The 21860-nt window shown below is 44.3% G+C and overlaps 1 protein-coding gene across 1 annotated transcript in view; it reads left to right on the forward strand.

Moving 5' to 3' along the window:
- Nucleotides 1–21860, forward strand: part of ERBB4 (erb-b2 receptor tyrosine kinase 4) — a 483510-nt gene that overhangs the window by 207655 nt on the left and 253995 nt on the right. Inside the window, exon 3 of the mRNA XM_058809969.1 lies at nucleotides 5801–5987. Coding sequence (XP_058665952.1) covers nucleotides 5801–5987 — 187 coding nt within the window. The remainder of the gene's footprint in view (nucleotides 1–5800; nucleotides 5988–21860) is intronic.

The raw sequence follows: 21860 nt of genomic DNA on the forward strand, positions 1-21860 counted from the left end.
TCTTTATTAACCAATTTGAATAAAAACTGCATCTTTAGTGCTGTGGACAGTGATCTTTCTGCAGCTGCCAAGGCAGCTCTAGTTAGCATACACTGCTTGCTCCTGACCAGGCACTAGAAAAGGTTTTCTACAAGCTGTGTTCTGGTATTGATCAGTGTGCTCAAACTTAAGGGATTTTTACTGCAGCTTGTATAGGGTACCTGGAAAACCACAGGTGCTCAGGAGGGCTCAACATCACAATTCCTTTCACAGGTGTTGACATAATTAAGGATGCAAGACACGAGCTTGTAGTGGGACAAAATTCCTTACTTGAATGCCATGTTAGCTCTGACAGTCTCTAAAAGGGGTGTCCTCTCAGACAGGAGAAATGTCAGGGTGTGCCACAAATTTCTCATTTGAGAGAAGCTGGCAAAGGCTGGATCCTGTAAATACCTGAGCTGCTTTGAAAATCTCAGCTTCTTGCTCCTCGATGAGCAATGCATGGAACAGCTAATTGAGCTCCATAAATTGCTGTTTCCACATTTTGGTTGCTATTATTTCTCCCAGAGTTAGAATTGCAAGTGATGTAGCTGCTTAGAGACTACTTTATGGTTATTCAGTAAACATTAATTTTTTAATTGTGACAGTGACAGGTGTGTTGCATTGCATGGGCACAAATGCATGAAAAAAAATTACTTGATGGTTACCAACATGTTCACGAACATGCCCAAATGAATTTTTGCACTTGTTTAAAGTTAGGCAGATGTTGACTTTGCTGTATTGTGGTTTTTTTTTTTTCTTGTAATAAAATTTGTTTTCTCAAAATTTATCCAGTTGGGTGTTGGGAAGTTCTCACCAGATACAAATGCATAAAAAAGTGAAATGGGAGATACTCTGTTGAAGTCCACTGGAGATGTGAAAAGTTCTTTTTTTTTAGAGTTTGTGAATTAAACACACTTGTTCTTCAGGTGATCCTCTCCTCCTGCACTTGTGTTTACTGATGCTTCCAAGTGAGATTGAAGTAGATCAAAATGTTCTAAGCTTTTATGGAAAAGGGGAAAAACACCCTAAAAGAGAATGAATTGTCAGTGGTCTCACAGGTGTGAGCTGACCCCTGTGGCAGGATTTTGTTGCTCTGATCAGCTGAGGCAACAGGGACATTACCAGATCAAGTTCAGCACTGGATAAATGTGTCTACAGCTGAAATAAACCCCACAATAGAGTTCTCCTCAGTGCCTCTGCCAGAGCCCAGCCTTCCTGATGGATGTTAAGAAGCCTTGGTAGTGTTTATAAGAAACATCAGCTTCCCTAATCGTTCATTGATCTGTTGTTCTGTGTGGAATGATGAAGCTTTCGCTGTTATTTTGCTCTGCTTCACTCAGATTCACTTGATTTGAACCAAAGGACGATTTAAGATGGCAGGGCACAATTTTACTCTCATTTACTCCCAGCTGACAGGATAATTCTGGTTTTGCTGTTGGGAGCTTCAAGTGCTTCATCTGTGCTCAGCTAGTATTAGTTGTAATTAAGGGAATGGGCTGTCTAGAGCTCAGTTTTACAGTTCATCACCTGGAAAAGAATCTCCAAAAAGAACCCTTATGCTTTTGGTGTCATTTTGAGTTTCTTCGTCACCCTCTGCAGGGCTGCCCATCTTGAGGTGGACCCCTGGGGAGGGCAGAACCTTCACGGGCTCTGTTCTTGTCTCAGGGTACCTACTTTTAGGTTTAAAAACCAAAAAAATGGCTATGTTTTATGTATAGTCTGTTAGGAGACAGGTTCATAGACTGACATGGCTGTTCCTGGGGTGCAGGACACTGCTGGACACAGGGACAGCAAACTCTGGAGTACAGGTGCTCATCTCCTGTGTGAAAATGGAGATAAAGGGCTTTTTTTCCTGGTAAATATATTAGAACTCTGTGGTTTGGTGTGTTTTTTAAGCAGCTTATGAGGCATTAGATATGTGAAGTGTGGGCACACAGTTTTTAGTGATTGGGAGTGGGGCTGGCCCAGCCTCATCCCCAGTGGGCACAGCTGTGCAGGACAGGTGAATGCTGTTGAAGGGAACGAGCCATGGAGTGCCCAGGGGCACTGACCAACCCCCAAAGGGAACAGAGGGCACACAGGTGCAGGGCAGCAACAGCAGGGGATAAAAGGCTGGGCTGAAGAACAAGAGGAGCAGGTGCCTGAAGCCTTCTGAAGAGGTGAGGTGTTACTCTGTATGGGTTGAAGCTTTCTGAAATTTTATTTTGATGCTCTGTGTATGGTGGCCCTTTCAACTGTGATAGTCAAGGATCAGTACTTTTTCCTCCCCTGACACTCCTTTTATTTCTGCTGGAAGCTTGTCCTTACCCAGGGGCTGATGCTTGGTAGTCTCAGTTCCATTTTTGTTTTTCCTGAGGGACAAACTCATGGGAAATATCTTTTTTGCAAGTGCTTGCAAGCCCCAGCAGGAGAATCAGACTGGGAGATGGCACTCAGTATTATGAGCTATTCCACCTTCTTGGGAACACAGATGGAAGCTGTAATGAAGCAGCTCAAACAGAGCATTAGGATAGCTGAGTCCAGAATACCTGCTCAGGAAAGTGTCCAGCCTTGAATTCAAGGGATGAGAAGTTCAAACCATGCCTGACCTTGGCATGAGGTGCAGGGGAGGAGATCTGGCATGAGGATTGGTGAGTCAGAAGCCAACAGGCATCTTTGCAGCGAGTTCCAAGTGGGCGGGTGTCCATTTTCAGTCTGAGTCATGTTAAAACTTGCAGTGCCTGGCCAAGTGACAGTGTTGGCCTGGAGTGGCCAAAAATTGAAATGCCTTCTGCCTTCCCAGTACATTTTTTTTCAAGATGGACCAGTCAGAAACCACACTGAAAACCTGCTTATTGTTCTGCATTTTTCATTCCTATTTGAATTTAAACCCAAAATGAAACCCCGTCTTAATATATCAGACTACTAGATTTGGTTGGTCAGGTGGTTGTTTCCTAGGAAATTAAAAACTCTTTGGATTTATTTTCATAATTTTATATTGTAAGCATGAACATGGCAGTGTCTCCAGCAATTAAATGTGTGTTGCAATATGGTGGAAGCCATGGAACTGCAAAGAACCTTCTGGTTTGTCAAAATACTTGCCATACTTTGTCATTTCAGCTGGTCAAGCCAAACAAAGTGCAGGGCTTCTGAGGCAGCTCACAATTATCAGCAACAGGACTTTGTCATTTTCTCTGGTGGGCTATTGCTTTATTTTGGACTTTTTTTGGCTTTTCTTTCCCCCCCCCCCCATGTTTGGAATGAAGATTTCCTGCTCTGTGTGTGTGCGGCATTTCAGTCCTGTGCTGAATTGCAGCCCTTTCAGGTGGAATTGCTGTTTGGCAGTAAGACATATCCTAAAAATAGAAACTGCGGTTGTAAGTGACAACAATTGGCAGGGAGGACCTGTTCAGATGCAATTTTGGAACTGCTTTTAATTTTTTTCCACTCAATTCCAAGTTAAACATCCATTTAAATTAATTAGAGCAATCACAGTGTCCCTAGAATATCAGTAGAGAAGCTGAAGCTGTGAGTGTAATTTAAGTATTTCCTGAATTCCAAGGAGATGCTAAAAAAGGCAGCTTAAAGACATTTTTGCATATGATGAAAAGCAAATTCCTGACCAAACTGGCTAAGCTCAAATGTCTGAAGGCAAAGAGCTATCATGAAAGTGCTGTAAAACTTCTGATTATAATGGAATCAGTGTCCCAGGGTATAATGCAGCTCTACATTTAATACCTAGCTGCTGAACCCTACTTCTCAACCTGCCTCCACTGGCTGGGTTCTCATCAGAGTCCTGTCAGGACTGTGGGCTTTGTTTGGATGCCAAGCCAGTCTGGAAATGGCTTTTTCAGCAGCTTCAGCTGAGTACAGATGCTTGACTTCAGAAGGACAGCTAGTGCCTAGATTTTGTAGCCTAGAAATTATTCCTTATGTACACTGCCACACGTATTAATAACCTTGCAGGCTTTTATAAACCTAATTAAAAGGCTTGTGCACACTTTAATGTGAAATCACGGCAAAGCGCTGAAACAGCAAAGCAGGATCCTGTCCTTGGTGCTGCAAATCCATTGCTGCCTTTCTTTATTAATGATATATACAGGACAGGTTGCATTCTGTGCCTGCTGTTGCTTGTCAGGTTGTTTTCATTACAGTATTGACTGGAGTCCCCCTCATGCTGGCTGTAGTCTGGGCACGTTACTCTGAGCAGGATTTTTCTTTCAGTGTTTTGTTGAAGGTATTGACTTTACCTAAGGGAAGGGAGAAGTGAGTGCAGCCACTTAAGCACACAAGTAGTGGTATCAATTCCCATCCATTAAAATATGCACATGCACACAAACACACCACTCTGTGCAGTGGTTGCAGGCACGGGGTGAGGTGAGCTCTGAAAAACAGACTCAAGAGACTCTCTCCAATATGGAGATTGTGTTCCCAGGGTCTGGCTAGGAGCATCCTTCAGCCTGTGCCAAGTCCTGCTGAGGATGGTGGGGTCGTTGTGAGTGTTGAAATGACATTTTTCAAAGGCATTTGTGTATTTCTAGGCCATTTCTCTCAATTCCTTAGAATGAACTTTATTTTCTAAGAGAGTGTATTTCTCTGGGTTTGGGTGTTCTAACAACAACTTAGTTCTTTTAGTCTTTTGGACTTTGAAAAAGTTTTTCTAGTTATTGGGTTTGGGGTGTTTTTTCCCTTTCCAGCCCAGGCAATCAATTCCCAAATATGAGCAGGAGGGTTATTGAGCAGTTCTTGTAGAGCCAGAAAAGATTTCAGCCAACTCTAAGTTGCAGCAATCATTTTGCTAAAGTTTAGGGTTGTAGTTTTGATCCAAAACTGGAATATATGGGTGTGGATGTTTCCAGCACTGCCAGATGAAACTTGGAGATGAATCTTTGCAAATGTTCAGTGATCAGTTCCATTTGAAAGTACACAAAATGGGTGTTAGTACAGATATGTGTTATCTTTATTTTCTCTTCCAAACCAGCCCCTTTGTCTCCCATCTGTTCCTGTTCGATGGTGAGCTCTTCCAGAGGTGTTTTCCTTGTTATGTCCCTACTGCCCCACCCTGAAATACACTGTGCAACACAGAGTTACTTGCAGGCAGACAGTCTCATCTGAACTGTGGCATTGCCCCAGAGGATTCTGTTTGTGTACTGCAAGAGCCTTTGACATGCTATCTCCTTTGAGTTGTGCAAAGTCATCCTTATGTGAATCCTTAATTGGACATAATCCTTAATAGGACATGAAACAACATGAGTGCACACACTGCTGCTCTCATGGTGAAAAAAGGGAAGTTTGTTTTCTGACTCCAACGTTTATAGATTTCCAAAAGTGGCAATGGATTGGAGGGTGAAAGTGCCACCTCTCCAATGACACTGGACAAACCAACAGTCCATCAAATTTCCCCTCCTTCACAAAAGAATGTAAAATAATAAGTTATTTACAGAAAGTGTGTGAGAAAGTTCGTTACGAGAATGTAAACATCAGAAGGCTTAGAAAGTCTTAAAAAATCAGTGCAACACCTTAATACCTTACAGTGAATTTCTGTTCATTTCAATAAACTGATGAAAATGGCTACCTATTTATTTTCTGCCTTTTAAACAACTGCTTCCAAGTAAACTCACTAAAATTAAAACAGGAATGTGCTTGAATTCATTAAGTTGAAACAGAATTTGTTTTTCATACTGTTTGGTTTCTTTTGTCTTGGGTAGCAGCACCTTGTCCTAAGGCATCCACTGAGTGGGAAATTGAGGACAATTGAAGATGGGCCATGTCTGATCTTTGCTTCATTTGTGCCTTTCAGTCTATCCGAGAGGTCACGGGCTATGTGTTGGTGGCTCTGAACCAGTTTGAGTACCTGCCCCTGGAGAACCTGCGCATTGTCCGTGGGACCAAGCTCTACGAGGAGAGATACGCTCTGGCCATATTCCTTAACTACAGGAAGGATGGCAACTTTGGACTCAGGGAACTTGGCTTGAGGAACCTGACAGGTAAGTGAAACTTGGAAATTGGTGGATTATTTGCAAGGAAAAAAATGAGCTTGTTGAGTATTTGCCTGCTGCCATCAGTCACTTGCATTCTTCAGGAGACTAAGATACCACAGCCTGGCGGTTGTGTGTTCATTTTTTTTTTTTGATTCATAAAAGTGCTTCTCTCCATAATGATCCATGAGAGTCATGGCAAGAGCATATTTGAAACAAAAACAGTTGTTGAACAAATAGTTCACAGTTCATTGTGTTGATATCACGAGTATATTGGTGATCTTTGATTGTTGCACATGAGTTCCTTCAGATGCTGGCTATTTTCTGCCAAGTTACCTTAGCTTTAGCATCCCCTGTGCCTCTGTATCTTTGGTTTATTTAATTGTATAATTCCCTTTTCTAAGCAAAAATAGTGCATTACATTTAGTAAGAAAAGTGCTATTTTTTTTGAGACAAAAATATAAGCCAAGTCCACAGCTTCATATTTACTGGTAAATTCAGGGCTGGATCATGCTGAGGGTAGATCAACCATTCATTTCCTCTGTCTGAGGATCCAGAGTCAGTGATTTGGGAGATTAAAACTTGCTAAATATCAATGGACTGTAACTTAATAAAGAGCAGGCAGTGGCTCTTGGGGAATTTGCTGGAAGTATTTTATTTATACCTGGTTCCTCATCAACTATGATAATTTCTACCCTAAACTTTGGTAATTTTGATGTGGCCTTGTATCTGCTAGTGCCTGAAAGCTGACTGAAAATCACTGACCTGAACTGGCTGTGGAGACTGAACCTCAGTATGGAGAGGTGGGAGCCTTCTGAGCTATATTTAGTCTCCCTTCCCTCTCTGCTTCTTTTGTCTGTCAGTATTCAGAGTAGCATGAGTGCTTACAGTTCCCTGTTCAGCTTCACCAGGCTTTTAAAAACAGGAGGGAAAAGAAGGCCTGAAATATTTTAAAAATAAACCAATTTTGGATGACTCTGATTAGGCTCTTTCCTCTGGTCATATTTTTGACAATTTTCTTTACTGGGACCATCATGCCAATATCAGAGTGTTTCCCAAATGTCTCTAAATCCCTGCCATCTACTACTCTTCACTCTGTCACTGTCATAATGCATTTTTTTCCTCCTCTATTCCCATATTTCTTCCCACCTTCTGAGTTCATTGTGACTGTCTATGCCTTCACATCACACAGAACCACAGCATTGGGTGATAACAGCATTATCTCTTTCTTGTATGTTTTCTGGTCTTTGAGTCTCAAAATGCCTTGTAAAGACATTAGGTTGGGTGAAACGGAGAGAGGTGAGGTCAAGGCCAGAAAACTATGGAATTCTTTCCTCTTGGGTCTAAGGTTGTTCTGCCAGGTGAGAGTTTTACTCCTATGGCTTGTTTAGCCATGCCTTTGCTGCTCAGTAGGGTAAAAAACTTATCTTGTAGGCTTCCCCTCCAATTCTGGTCTCGAACCAGCTTCCCTGTGCTATTTGGCAGTTCCTCAGGCTCCAGAGATGCCCTCTGGGAGCTGCTGTGATGTGACAAACACAGCACCTAAACTGCCCAGCAAGTGGTTTCATTTTCTTTTGAGGGGTCTTAAGAAAACTGGCCTGTGAATCTCTCCCAGCATGAGATGATCACAGCCACTTCTTCTGATTTAGGTGTTTACAAAGCCTCTGTTGGGATTATTTGACTCGAAATGAATTGTTGTCTTCTGCAAGAAAAGTGCCCTAATAACACCAGCTTGTCTCCATGGAGCACTTAAAATAGCTGCTGGGTGCTGAAAGTGAGACAGTGTGTGCTTGAAAATACTCTTAATGTTTTCTAGCTGCCATGGCAGGCCTCATGAGTCTCTCCACAGCTGTTCTCTGACCAGTTTGTGCACTGGTGAAGATGCACTGCGCTATTTTAACCCACAACCCCCCTCTTGTTGCTCATGCTCTTCCAGAGCATTAATCCTTCATTAATTTTCCTGACACATCCTCAGCACTGGTATCTGCATAAATATACCTGGTGGATGTGGGAGTTGGTGGTGTTGCAAGGCAGTGATGGATCAGCAGTATCTGAAGGTATTCTTTAGTTTTACCTCAGAAACCACGGGTGAGCTGCTAAACTGAAGAGGAAGCAGCCCCCATGGGCTCACATTCTTCAAGTCCACTGCAGATTTGAGGAGACTGCCTTTGAGTCGTGCATCTCTTCCACTTGAGTAAAATACTACATGGCTCTTGTCTTGCATGTGAAGCATTGTCATTCCAGGGCTTATGCCTTGTTCACCAGAGTCTGGGAAATTCTGTTTTTATTCGTGCAGTGCTGGATGATAGGCTCCTGAGGGTATTTCTGCCTAGTACTCTACAGTGTACAAACACAAGCCCTACTCCCTGTGTTAAATAAATGAGGAAGCTGCTCTCACCTGCAGCTTCTCCTCAGACAGAGTTTCAGCCTCCTGTGCTGTACCACTGCAGTATTTTCTGTGTTGTTAACAGCTGTGTTTTTATTGCCAGATATGTCTATCAAGTTTTCATATTTAAATGTAACTTTAAATGCTTGAATTTCTTCCCTTGCACTATAAAAAAATGACAGCTGTGAAGGCAGTTAGTTTTATCTCACACAGAAAACATGATCCAATTCTCACTCATAATGTCTGTCAAACCACAAGAGAGTTTTGTTTGTATAGCTTAGCCCAGGACTATGTCCTAAAATGCGTGTGACACTTGAAAAAAAATCTTAGCTATAAAAATCCTGTTCTCACTTTTTAGAAAAACTTAGTCAATGGATCCACAAATGTGTCAAAACTGAACTGACACTGAACTAATGAAGTGGCTGCTGCCATCTCAGCTGGACTCATCTCAGTGTGCAGATTCAGCTGCCAAATAGCCTCACAGTGAAAAGGAGGGTTTGACATCCTGGCTGTGATCTTCAGCCTGAGAGGAGCTGAGTAGGTGGTGCTGAGGGAGAAGGTGTGCCAGCTTATCCCAGCCCTTGCCCAGGAGCCACTGCAGGTCAGCAGGCACTCAGCCTCAGCTTACCCAGGGAAAGGGCACCATTGGTGCTATGTTTGCAGCACTCCAAACAGAGAGGAAGCCTGCTGGCTGCATCCCATTACTGCCTGAGAGGGGAAAGAGGGATAACTCACAGGTGCCAGAACCATTTAGGAAGTGTCTTCGTTTGAAAAGACAGGTGTCTGCTAAGGAAAGTGGGAGCCTCTGCTGAAATGTAAAATGTAAACCCCCTCCCTCCCAATGACCATAAATTTGAAATTAAGAGGCTCTCTGGCAAAGATGTGGGAGTAGGAATAACAGTTCTTCATAAGGAAAAATGAAATTGCAGTAATACAAAACAACACTGAGAGAGTCAGAACAGGAGCTGACTCCCTGTGTGTCAGGGTGGTGGCACAGTCCCATCCCATGGTGGCTCAGCCCTCCTGCAGTGCCAGCTGTGGTTCTGCTGGAGCAGGGATCCTGCACAAGGGGGGAGTTTTCCTCTGAAGCTCCAGGGCTGCTGGAGATGGGCCTGGGCTCCCTCTGGGAATGCAGGGCAGCAGAAAGCTGCTCCTCTGGGAATGCAGTGGGCAAAGGCTGCTGTGCTGTTCCAAACCTCAGATTGTATCCAGGTAGGAATGCTTGGCTCCTCCCCTGGGCAGAGCATCTCCCCATGGGATGATGGAATTTTATCAGCCATGCAGGGACACTCACTGGCCATGGACAGAAGAGATCTCCTGGAGGGAGGATGGGTGTGGAAGAGATAAAGAAAACTGCCCAAAGAACAGGAGATAACTGCCCCACCTCTGACAGATGGCAAATAGAATACACAGCCCAAAACCATATCTTACAACCTAGGAGAGAAGTATCCCATGTTTCCCTCTGTGAAGATGAATAAGAGAGCTCTACAGCAAGTTATGTTGTCTTTGAGCAGTGACAACTTCATCTTCCCTATTTGCCTTGGGGACAAAAGGGTCTGTGCATCCCTTGAATTCTTTGGATATATTAGAATGAGGTGGATTTAGCAGTGATAAGTGCAATAACAGGAAAAACAAACCCACAGCAAAAGATTTACGTGTTTTCACTGTTTTTTCAGGAATGCAGATAAATTGAATGATAAATTAAGATAACTGAGGTTCATGTGAGAAATAGATATTGCAGGTTAAATTATTTGATCAGCAATAGCCAAATAAAGGAAATCTAATTTTATGAGAAGGAGAATCATTAAAAAAGGACCATTTGTCCTTGTGTAGAAAGTAAATTTTGCAAAACTGCCAATTTCCCCTTCAACAGATGTTTGTAATTGATTTTCTACCTTTTAATTTTTGATTAAATTTGGTTTTTATTTTTCTGCAGAGCAAAATTTTCATGTTTGGTGGTTATAGTATTCCCCCCCACAGGAAACTGAAAATGCTAAATGGTACTTTGGAGTAGCATCACTCCTTGAAAAGGTTGCTTTTCTAGCAGTTTTTTGTCTTTTTTTCCTTTAACAAACTCAATTACTGTAGTTCTAATGCAGCTCAGTCAGGTTGGAGGGAAGGGCATGGGAGGAGTCAAGTTTTGTTCGCTGTGCCTCTTTTGGACCTAAAATTCTTTTGGAAATCCTGCTTGGATGTCCACACAGGACCTGTGTGATGGCACATCAGGCAGGGATGGCACATTTTTGTGGCATGGATTAAGTCCATCCCCTTTTTTTTTGCCTTGACCACAAAGCCCTTTCCTCAGAGAACATGCAGGAGCCAGTCCTGGTGTCCAGGGTGCCTGTGTGTGACACCCACCAGCTGCTTGTGGCACATTCCCACATTCCTTAATCGGGATGAGCTGGGAAGAAAGCCATGTGTAACTTGCCTCAGGCTGGCTGTGCAACAGGTGGGGGAGGCATCACATCTGTAACCTCGGAGAGGGGTTGCTAGGATACATGGAGGCGTGAGGAATTGGTTTAAAAATCCCTGTGGTCCCCTTGCGTGCGGGGCTGTGCTGCTGCAGGAGTGCTCTGTAGGAGAAGCTGCAGCATCTCTGTGGCTGCCCAGGCTGCTCCTCTCCTGGATCCTGGCAGCTGCCCTGCCCACTCCTGTATCCCAGGACTGCTGTGTGGCTGGCCAGTGGGGAGGAGTAGAGGGAGGAACATCTCCCTTCCCAAGGGAAGTGTGGCTGTGCAGGATTCTCTGTGTGCTACTGATGCCCCAGGTTTTAGCTTTTATATTTTTCAGATTCTGTGCTACTTTAATGTGTAGTTCTGGGCTTCATATTTAGGGCAGGGAGACAAAACAATTCCTTCTCTAGCTGGGGACCAAGGACAAGTGGTCCAAATCTCAGGCCCAAGAGCATAAACAGTGGTGGGCTGAACAGAGAAAAACAAGAAGGATGGGACTTTATAACCTAAAGCTATTGGACAATTAACTCCAATATGCAAATGGACCAGAACTTACAAAAGTGAGAGACCCTGTGACCAGATGTCCATTTTATGACCATTTTGGTCCATCTTGGGTGCAGCCCTGGCTGGGCTCTTGTGCTGCCCAAGGTGCATCCACCGAGGCCTTTTAGTAAATCCCTGCTTTATTCTTTAGCTCCATCTAGTCTATGTTCTGGGTCAGCCTTCACAAGGCATCAGTACCACAGACCTGAGGGACATGCAGAGAACCAGCCTTGAGTCCCCCTTGCTCATCCTGTCCCTATGGAGAGAGGGAATGAGGCTTGTGGCTGCCCCCAGGCTCAGAAATGCAAGTGTGCCTGCTACAGCATGTCTGCCTTTTCTCCCCCTGTTAGACTCTTTCCCAAGGAAAAAAACAAACATCCTTTTCCAGCTGCTGCTCTCCTCAGCCATCACAGGTGTGATGTGACAGCTGGGAGAGCCCAGGACCCATCCCTGGTGGCAGTGGGAGCACGGGCTCAGGCTGCTCCCTGCCACTTGGCATCAATGCCTGGGAATGCTTCCAGCCTCTCCTCAGCTGCAGATGTGGCTCTGAGGAATCCCAGATAAGGGACCTGCAGGTTGAGGAGCAACTGCCTCCAGCTGGCAGAAAATTGCTCTCAGGTCTTAGCAAGGCAAAAATCTGTGTTTTATATGGCCAGAAATAAATACTGATTTTGAGCCTTGTGAGATTTGTATTCGTGAATTGATTTTGCCCAGTAACAAAGGTGGGACATTGGTTTTTAAATTTCGGCAAGGCTAGAATTTTGTGCAGTGTCCCTGAAGGGTTTGGATATGCATTTTTCATGCTAAGTAGTATAAGTAATGTCTGTAGTTCTTTTCAACTCATTGATCAACAAATTATGCTCAGTTTTCTCTATTTCAGAGCACTTCACTGTTTTCAAATCTGTTTGTATTGTCAGAAATGTGCAGCCTTGTTTGGAATGATACGGCAAGGATTTAAGCAAAAAGCTCATCCGAATAATGATCTACTGGTAAATGTTTTTAACTGGAAATTCAAAGGATTCCCCATGTGTGCTGGTATTCCCCTTCCCCCCAATGCTTTCACATGAACTAAGAGTCACAATCTACTGCAAATGGTCTAAACCAGTTTATTGAAAGTAATGCACAGAATAATTGACATGAGCCAGTGCTGTCATGCAGCAGGATAACCTCATGTCACACAGCCTCTTCTGCAATAAAACAGGGTTTAAAATCAAGGGGAAGTGAAATGAGGCCTAATCCTTATCTGGTGTAAATTGGCTTACTTGCTTTGACTTTGTAATGAACTGAAATTTAAATTGCCGTTTACTTCCTTCAGTGGATAATTTAATCCATACTTTAATTTATAAGTTAACTAGTGCCTAACATCCACTTAAGACCTTTTAAGGATGTTGTGTAGAGGGTGCTCTGCCAGGATTAATACCAGCTAATGACAGCTGACTCAGGGCATGTCTGCCCTGGGAGCTCTGGCCAGGGATCCTTGAGCCAGCATCCAGCTTGGCTGGCTTTGGGAATGGTGTTGACCACACCTGTCCTTGCTCCGAATAACCCAGCAAATCATTCCTGCTTAACTATGCTCTCTGCAAACAGAAACACCTTTCCCTGGTTTTTCAGGGTCTTAATTATGTGGCTGCTGGCTAAAGAAGGGTCTCTGCAGGTAAAGACTTGGGTCTAGGGTAGATGGAGGAAATCCTTCCTAGCCCTGCAGTAATCTCCACATCTGCTGCTTTATTTTGTGAATCACACCACTTCTACAACAGAGCAAATAATGCTTGCCTGCTTTAATTAGACCAATTTTGAGGGTGTCATTGAAAATGCTATTTAGAGAGGATTTGGTTACATGTGGGATTCAACTTTAACACTGTCAAATGTTAGTTTAAATGTCATAAAAAAATGCATCCAGGTATGTTGCCATTGTTACCTGATAATGCCATGTAAAATAATAACACCACTCATTCTATTTTTCCATGGCAATTTCTCTCTTTCACCTCTCTGCAGTAGTTCTATCTGTGCATTTTTCAATTATGAAGCAAGAAATTCTCCCAGTTCTGGAGGTGTGAAACACCCTTTAGCTTTCTGGAAATGTGGGCAATCAAGATAAATCCAGTAATACTGAAGCCTTGTGGTAATGGAGTGGCTGTGCCTGGCTTCTGTGACTCGAGAGCTTCAGCAGCATGAGGATTTCTGTGTCTGCATGCTTCACAGGGAGTTAAACATCTGAACAGAGTAATCCCTCCATTTCAATCACACGGGTCAGGAATGGGAGACATTTCAAAATATCCAACTTTGGCAGACAGATCTGTGCTGAGCTGCACTATAACTTCAGTAAAGTGCAGTAAGCCTTACAGTTGGGAAGGATCTTACAGTTTATAGTGACAGCACTGCTGAACAAATAGATATCCCAGCCTCCCACCAGCTTGGGAAAGAGAGGAACAGCTGGGTTGTTCTCCCCAGCCTAGGCTAAGTCTTGACTAGGTGTTCTAGACATTTTAATCCTTGCTGCTCCAGTAGTATATTTTCTTCAAATGAATGAAAGAAGCATCACTTTCAGTGTTTGTTGTTTGGTTTGGCGTTTTTTGTTTTCCCCCCTTTCTCTCTACAGTCTTCTGAATTCATTGATTTTCTCATTTCCTTCTGACAGGCTACAGCTGACAAGGAATTTTGTGCTTTTATAAAGTAATTAAAGTCTTGTGTTACATGGGGAATGTAATCTATCTGCACTCCCTGGCCAAAGGCAAGTTGCTGAGCACGATAGTCCAGTTGTCACCATCCACAGTGGGGCCATGAGCTGTGAGCCACTGCTGGGGCAGAGGAGGCAGCCTCCAGGCCTGTGGAGCTGCTGACTTCCAGGGCTGAAAATGGCATGAAACTGTAGGGATCAGGTGTCGATTCAGTGCCTTAACCTAAAGCTCAGCAGAGGCATTTCAGTGACCTAGCACACAGGTCTGGAAAGCAGCATATGCTCACAGACCTGCATTTTAACCCAAGTCCAAGAATGAGCTCCTTCTTCTAGCTTTGCTTGCCAGCCTATAGAAGTAATAAGTTTGGGTTTAGATCACCATTCATTGCAAAAAAAAAAACCCAAAAAACAAAAACAAGTCCTGAGTTCAAAGAAGGTTGGATCAGACCCCTAGGTTTACATATTGGTACTAGCTGGTTTCCCTAGGATATTTTCATGCCGATTCATTTTCCTGTCATTTGCTGCAGAGAGAAATTCCCTAGAAACCCTGTATGGAGGGACTGGAGAGGCAATGAGCCAAAAACTTTCCTTTGCTGCATTCAGCTCCAGGAAAGCCCCTGCAGACTGGGGAGATAGGGCAGCCCCCAAACACTCAGCACAGGGTGAGTGTCACGTAGGCTGGCAGAGGCAGGGCTCCAGCACAGCCTGCTTGTTCCTTGGCCTGAAGATGTGCAGCAGTGCAGGGCTAGCACTGAGCAGCAGGTCATTAGAGCTTATCTGAAACAGAGTTTGATCACACAAGGTTGGTCAGCTGGGATGTGACAGGGAACCACTGCTGCCTCGAGCATGTGTTGGGTGTTAGTGTGCAAAAGAAGCTGCAACAGACTCAGCCCCTCTGCAGTGCTGCACTGGCAGTGTCCAGGGTGAGAAAAACTCTTGGTAGCATCTGAATTTGCACGCGGGTAACAGCAGTGCCTGGTGGGGAGCACGGGAATTGCTGCCACGAGCTTCTTTCTGTGATTGGGGAAAGTAAAGGGAACTGCAATAACAGTTGTCAATTGACTGACAATTGTAATCGACCCTTCCTGACCTGACTTGTGTGGCTCCCTGCCCCGGGGTACATCCAAGGGCAGCAGTTCCAGGCAGCTGGGTGTGAGTGCGCTCTGGAAACAGGGGAAATACAGCAGGCATCTGCCCTGCACCTCTGCAAAGACACTGGGGCAATCCAGGGATGGGCAGGAAAAGGTAACCTCGAGGGCAAACAGAAAGGGGAAAACAGAAATGCAGCCCTGCAGAAGGGAAATCAGAGGGAACAGAGGTGTGGGAGCCAAGCAGGTGCCCCAGGAGGAACAGCAGTGCTCAGCTGGACTGTACCTGCACAGAGGATGAAAGAGCATTCAGGCTGTTGGATACAGAACTGCTGGAGTTCTCTGGGACTCCAGACTCCCTGGTCAGTCCCACCTGGCTTCAGCCACGGAAAATGAGCTGGGACTGGTGTGAAGTGCCAGCGTGAGGGAGTCAGAGCTGGAGGCAGGTAATGTGTGTGGACAGGGAGCTGTCCGGGGGCTGCAGGAGCCTTTTGTGCATCACGAGCAAGACGCCTGCGGGCTGGAGTGGGGGAACAAAGGTATCAGATGAGGAGAACACGCTGGAGGCCTTTTTCTTTGATGTTTGGAAATCGCTCAAGGGGCTGTCTTCTCTGAAACCCCTTTGCCTTGCCTTTTTTTCTTTATTTCTATTTTATTTTTTTTCTCCTTGGTGAAACTTTCATAGATGTACTCTCGTTTCTTTAAGGCTTAGAAGTGAAAGCACATCCGTCCATGCAGCCCTTGTACAAATGCTGTGCTCACGTTGGAATTCCTTGGGGAGCTGACTTCTGCCTGTCAGAAATAGCAGAGCCACGTGCTTTGGGTTTGAAACTCTTGATTTGGGGGGAGGCTGCACAGAAGGAAGGGCAGCATCAAAGACATCCCTGCCTGCCATGCTGTGGCGAGAGGAGATTGTGGTGTTCCTTTGGGGCTTTTTTCTTTCTGCTGGTGTTTTTTAACTGGTCAGCTGGACATGCATTCAGATTGATGGTACAGGCTGTGAAAACTTTGGGTGGTGGTTCCATCAGAAGGGAGGTCAGTCACCTTCCAAAATTACTCAGGGGTATGAGTATCCAAGGGCAGGATTTACGTGGGGAGGTTCAAGATGGTCTTGCTTAAACTGCTGCTCTTCCCCTCCAGCCTCATGTGTATAGACTTAGGGTGAGTGGAAGATTCTTAGGGAGCTTTTTTAAAATTGAAAAATGTCTGACAGGAGACAGACATTTTCTGTGAGAAAGGAGCAGTTGGAAAAACAAGGGGAAAAGTGCTGAAAGTGCTAGGCACCACCTGTCTTTTAAAAATGAAAAGGTATGGCTTATTTAAGAGCTTTTCATGCTTTCTCTTAACAATTAACTTGTATTTTCAATCAAACAAATTATGTTAATTGAACAGTAATAATTGAATCTGTTTTAGACTGAATTTTCTTTTGTTAAAGCATGCTGCTTTCTTCTTGTTAAGCCAACGCAGCATCAAGTAAGTGCACCTGAACTAGTGGTGAACTTTAGGTAATGACTGAGTTCATTCCCTGGCTTGAAGGCCCAGGCCAAATCCCGCTGAAATGACTCTTGATTACATGGTACAGGAAGCAGAGTGGATGTGTAGCCCAGGAGATGGCTTTCTCATCTCTGGTGGAGTTAACATTAAATAGTCATCTTCCCCTAATATTCTTTACAAACCTCAGCCAGTTAAAGAACCATTATCCTGAGCACAGTGCTGCAAACACTAATAAAAAAATGTAATGTGGAGGTGAGTCAACCATTAATAATAACAACAAAAAGTCATAGTGCAGAAAAGGGCAAAGCAAATACAGGGAGGATAAAGGCAAAGCACCCTGTCCCAAACATGGTCAGTGGGGAAGCTGGGCTGGACACAGCTGAATGTGTCCTAGGCTGTGGAAGGAGCCCACAAGGGCTGCTAAAAGATTTTCCTTCATGTTGAATCAATAGGTACAAGCTGTGATTTGGGAGAGCTGGGCATTGATTGGCATTGACAGGACATCCAAAGCCTGGAGTATCAATAGCATGGCTATGTCCTGCCATTCTCACCCTGACCAAGCAGGAATTAATTGTGTTTTGTTCTGAAATGGCAATACCATGCTCCCTAATTTATTTAATTCCCCCCACCATAGCACTCTTGAGCTGGATGTCAAAGCCCCCATCCCACAGGCTGGCATTTGCTCCCAGTGTGGTGCTCTCTGAAGTGCTGATCCAGGTGTGCTCTGCAGGGCTGCTTCAGGTGAAGGTGGCAGTCCTGAAACACTTCAGCAACAGCCAGGCTCAGAGGCTCTCCTGCTTTACAGAGTGCTGGTCTGTGAGTGAGGTTTGATGCCTTAAAAGCAGGCACAGAGCTCAAGCATGCACAGGGTGAGGTTGCAAGGGCAGCATCCTCCTCTTTGTGTGTCACAGAAGAGCTGAGAGGGATATTTTAATGGCTTTGAATGCATAACAGCTTAATCCCATGGGCTCTGCAGTTAGCCCTGTGACAGCTCTCTGCAGCCCCCACCTCATCCAGGAACAAGACTTGTGGATGTTTAGAGCTAGTGGTTTTGATTTAATATTCAGAAGCATTCAGCTGCCCAAATAAAGATAATAGTTTTGCTAGTTGAGAGATTTATTAATATGTTAACATGGCCTTAGTTTTAAGCGTTCTATTTCTCCCTTTCTAGAGAAATGCCTTGCCACAAACCAGCCTTGAAATTTGGAAAAGGAATCAAAGCTCTGCTGAGCAAATTTGATGACACTGATGGGTTGAATGAGCTATGACCTCTGCTGGCCTCATTCTGCTCCATTTCCCCTTCAGGCTGGTAGCAGTGGCTGGAAGTAAATATTAATCTGCTAATTTAACCTCTGGTATAAATAGAAAAAACTGTTTTGTCAGTGGGCCTATCCAACCTTACTGCTTTGTTTCTGAGGATGAAGTGGCAGTGCTGCCTGTGTGTTTCTCTGCTCAGGGGATTTCTCTCAGAGATACAGGGAAGGCTTGCTTTGCTCTCTGCTTTCTTAGGTGGGTAATTAGAGTGGTAATCTGGGGTTCAAGGATAGCCAACCAAGAAACCTTTCTTGGGTTTAAATAAAATTGCTCCTTAATGTGACTTGTTAAATTGAAACAAACCCCACATGAATGTTCTTTTAAATCCATTTACAAGTGCCTTGTATTGATTTAGCCTTCTTCAGTAACTCAGATGAGCTAAATTGATGTCTGTGCACTAAGTTAAGTACATTCTCTTGGGGTTTCATACCTGGCAAACTGACTTGACTTCAAAACTGATTGCAGTTAAACCAGTGCAAGCAGTGTGTGGAGAATAGGCCTTATTTGCTGCTGGTTTGGGCAAGAGCAGTGTGACACCTTGGGGAAAAAGGTGGCTATGCTCTGTTAACTGTGATGCTGGGGTGCCCTACTCACTGTGCCCCCAAATTTGACTTTGAGGTGATAGTAGCAGCCTTCCTTCTGCAAGGCAGCTGTTTGAAAAAGACTGTTTATTCCTTTTTTGTTTTTTTTTTTTTTTTTCCAACATACACTGTCCCCTGGTATCTGGAGAAGGAAAGAGAAACAAAAGGCTTGCAGACCGAGTTCTCCACTGCCCTGCCTAATGCCCCCCAGCCAAACAACAGTTAGGAGCCCTCAAGCAAAGGTTTCTTTCCATTTTCAGACTGCCTCTCAGCTTTGGCTAATCTTGGTGTCTCTTTGTGCCACATACCAGAGTCCCTTCAGCCACTAAGCTGACAGGCTCTTTTTATCTCAGCCACCTAGAGCTAATCTGAAGTGCCCAAGCTGACACTTGTGGCCAAAACTCTGCTTCACTTGACAGTGTGGAAAGGAATTGAAGCCTAACCCACCATCCTGCTAAGCATGGCAGTGAGGCCCATGGTTTCCCTTTGTTCCTCACAAAAATAGGATGTGGGATATGGTTCAGGTGTGCCAGTTACCACAGATTCTGTGCGTTATTTGTTCAGAAATTGTCACTCAGCATTTGAGCTGTGATAACTGGTGCTGTATAGGCTCTTTGCACCCTAAGTGGATTACAGAAATGTGGTTTGCCTGATTTTTACATAGGATTACTGGACCTATTAGCAAGGTTTAGATGGTGAGACAGTATTAAACAGCAGCAGCAAAATCTCCTCAATAAACACTGAGCTTTCTTATACTTGTTATGAAAAGTGTTTCTGCATTGACACTTCAGAAGTAGGGGCTGTGTTCCTGTTTCAGGTCACGGTTTTGCAAGTAAATCTAAACTTCTGTAAATGGTAATGTATAGACCTGAGCTACTCCTTCCTAGAACATAAGGGTCAGCAGTTTACAGCAGACTCATCTGTAAGCAGCACTTTCCAGTTGTAGCTCAGAAACTCATAGGAGTAGACTGAAAAAAAATTGCCCCTGTGCCAAATAGCTCAATGTGACCAAGACAGAAGGCCACCAGTGGAACCAGGGAAGTGGGTAAAGCAAGGACAGGGAGACAGAGCAGCTTTTCCTGGAGCAGTTCTGCACATCCAGAGTTCCCAAGACAGCCAAGTTTCATTTCTGTTTGAAGGGAAAGGGGGTTTGAGGGGAAGGATTTGAAAGGTCAATGCGATAACTCGCTGCATGTCCGCATCTTTGAGCTACAGCATGGAAGAAAGAACAAAAGATGTTTGAAAATGTATCTGGTGTTTGATGAAAGGTGGCATGACGGCCCTATTGAAGGTGGGAGAAGGCATAAATAGTTTATGAGAGACTGATGGGCTCTGGAAGATCCTGAAAGTGAATAAAATTTGCTTTTATTTGATGTGATGAGGAGACAGGAGATGCAGGGAGAAGAAAAAAGATTGTTTTGAGTGGTGAGCTAGGAAAGTAGTCACACAGTGGAATTCAGAAGGAAACAGAAGGGTGAAATTGCTTCTTAAAGGAGAGGTGCTGTCATCAAGACATGAGAAGAGCCTGGACAGGAGCTGAGGATTCAGTGATAGAAAAAGAAAGGCTGTGTTAGAGAGAACAGAGGTGGCATAAACCACCTCTGTCACATAGATTGAGACTCTGAAGGAGAGGTGGGAGGAGAAAGGGCTGCAGGTGGCATTGGCTGGGGCTGAAGGAGGTGCTGAGTTTGTTCTCTGTGACAAAGTTATGTGCCTGGCACTGAGAAAGGTATTGTCTGGCTCTAATCTGCAACTGCCATCTCCAGGTGTATCTCCAAGTACCTCCTGGGAGATTTTGTCAGGAGTGGTGGATGCTGAGCAGCTGGGGAGGATTGTCCAGCCTCTCCTGCCACCAGAGGCTGTTTCTTGTGTCAACACACTGTCATACTCGCAGATGTCACCAGGAAACAAACAGTGGCTTTGTAGCACAGGCCCATTCTGAAGGGGAGACGTGGATCCCAGAAGGGAGGGTTTCAATAAATGCACAAGGAAGCTGCAGTGGTTGAAGTTCACATTGTGTTTTACTTACTAGCACACGTGGTGTATTATCTAAAGGGATCTGTGAGTGAGGTGGTAAAACAGGGCTTTTTTAATTATACATCACCCAGCAAACTGATAAGGCAAACAAAGCAGCCAGCCAAATAGCACAGGCATGAGCCACTTCAAAATAATAATGTAGCAAGAACAAAAGGGGAGTAATTCACAGCTCCCTAAGAAATTTTTGCAGTTCAGAGGGGGTGAGATAGCAAGCAGCTATTGACTGTTTTCCTTTCATGTTTTCCACCTGTCTGCCGTGTGATTGGGAAGTATATTACCTGAATTCTTGTGGGAGTTTTCCCAGTATTGTTCTAAAAGCCTTGCTCTGCAAGAAACAATCCTAATGGAAACCAAGATGTGGGTATGAAGTGAATACAGGGAATGGAAGGAGACTGACAAGTAATTTAAACTGCAGTTTGAATTCTTTATAACTTTTGTGACATGCAGATGTACAGGAGCAGCTCCAGCATTTTTTAGCCCCTCTGGCACAGTGGGGTGAACTGGCACAGGGAAAGTGGCAACCTCAGCTCATGAAGAATTCAGTAATTCTGCATCCTGAGGGTGCAGGGTGGCTGTGAGCTCTGCCTTGTGCACACAGCCCAGGGATGGAAATCCCAGCTGCCCTTGGAGATGGAGTGAGGAACCTGGCATGGGCCACAAAGGCTTCCCCAGGCACTGAGCAAACATTTGGGCTGCAGGCCAGGAACGTTCCCCATGCTACCAGAGTCATGCTGGTCACAGGGTGAGAGCTGAGTGGCCTGAAGCCAGCCCAGAACATCCACTGGAGACACCATGATTGCAACTCAGGAGTAACCTTTAAGGGAAAACAGAATTCTGAAGAACCCTGAGCTGATCCAGAGCCTTGCAATGAACATTTGAGCTGCTGTCCAAACGAAGGAGTAGAAAATAAAGCTCTCCTCACAGTGAGTGAAGAACTAAAGGAATCAATCCACAGCTAGATTTCTTCTCCTTCCATTTTAGCATCTTTATTCCTAAAGGAGCATTTGCATGCTGGAGAGATTTAGTAGAGATACTCATTGCAAAGGAATAAGATGGGAAAAAGAAAGTTTTCTGCTTTGTTGCTTCTCTGCATACGTCTGTCTATCCCTTCAGCTTGCCAGTTTTATTCTTGTAGCAATATTTTAAGGGTCACTTACTATAGCCAAAGATCTAAAATAATAACCCCTGCTTTCAAAAGGTGGTGATGGCTACATATTTAAAAATAGAGAAGCATGTTACTCACATTAGTTGGAGTTAGCTATCTAAGAACTTTTTAAACTGGTATGGACTAGGAACATATATTCAGTTT

This window comes from Ammospiza caudacuta, chromosome 8 (genome assembly GCF_027887145.1).
Source record: "Ammospiza caudacuta isolate bAmmCau1 chromosome 8, bAmmCau1.pri, whole genome shotgun sequence".
In the NCBI taxonomy this organism is placed as follows: domain Eukaryota; kingdom Metazoa; phylum Chordata; class Aves; order Passeriformes; family Passerellidae; genus Ammospiza; species Ammospiza caudacuta.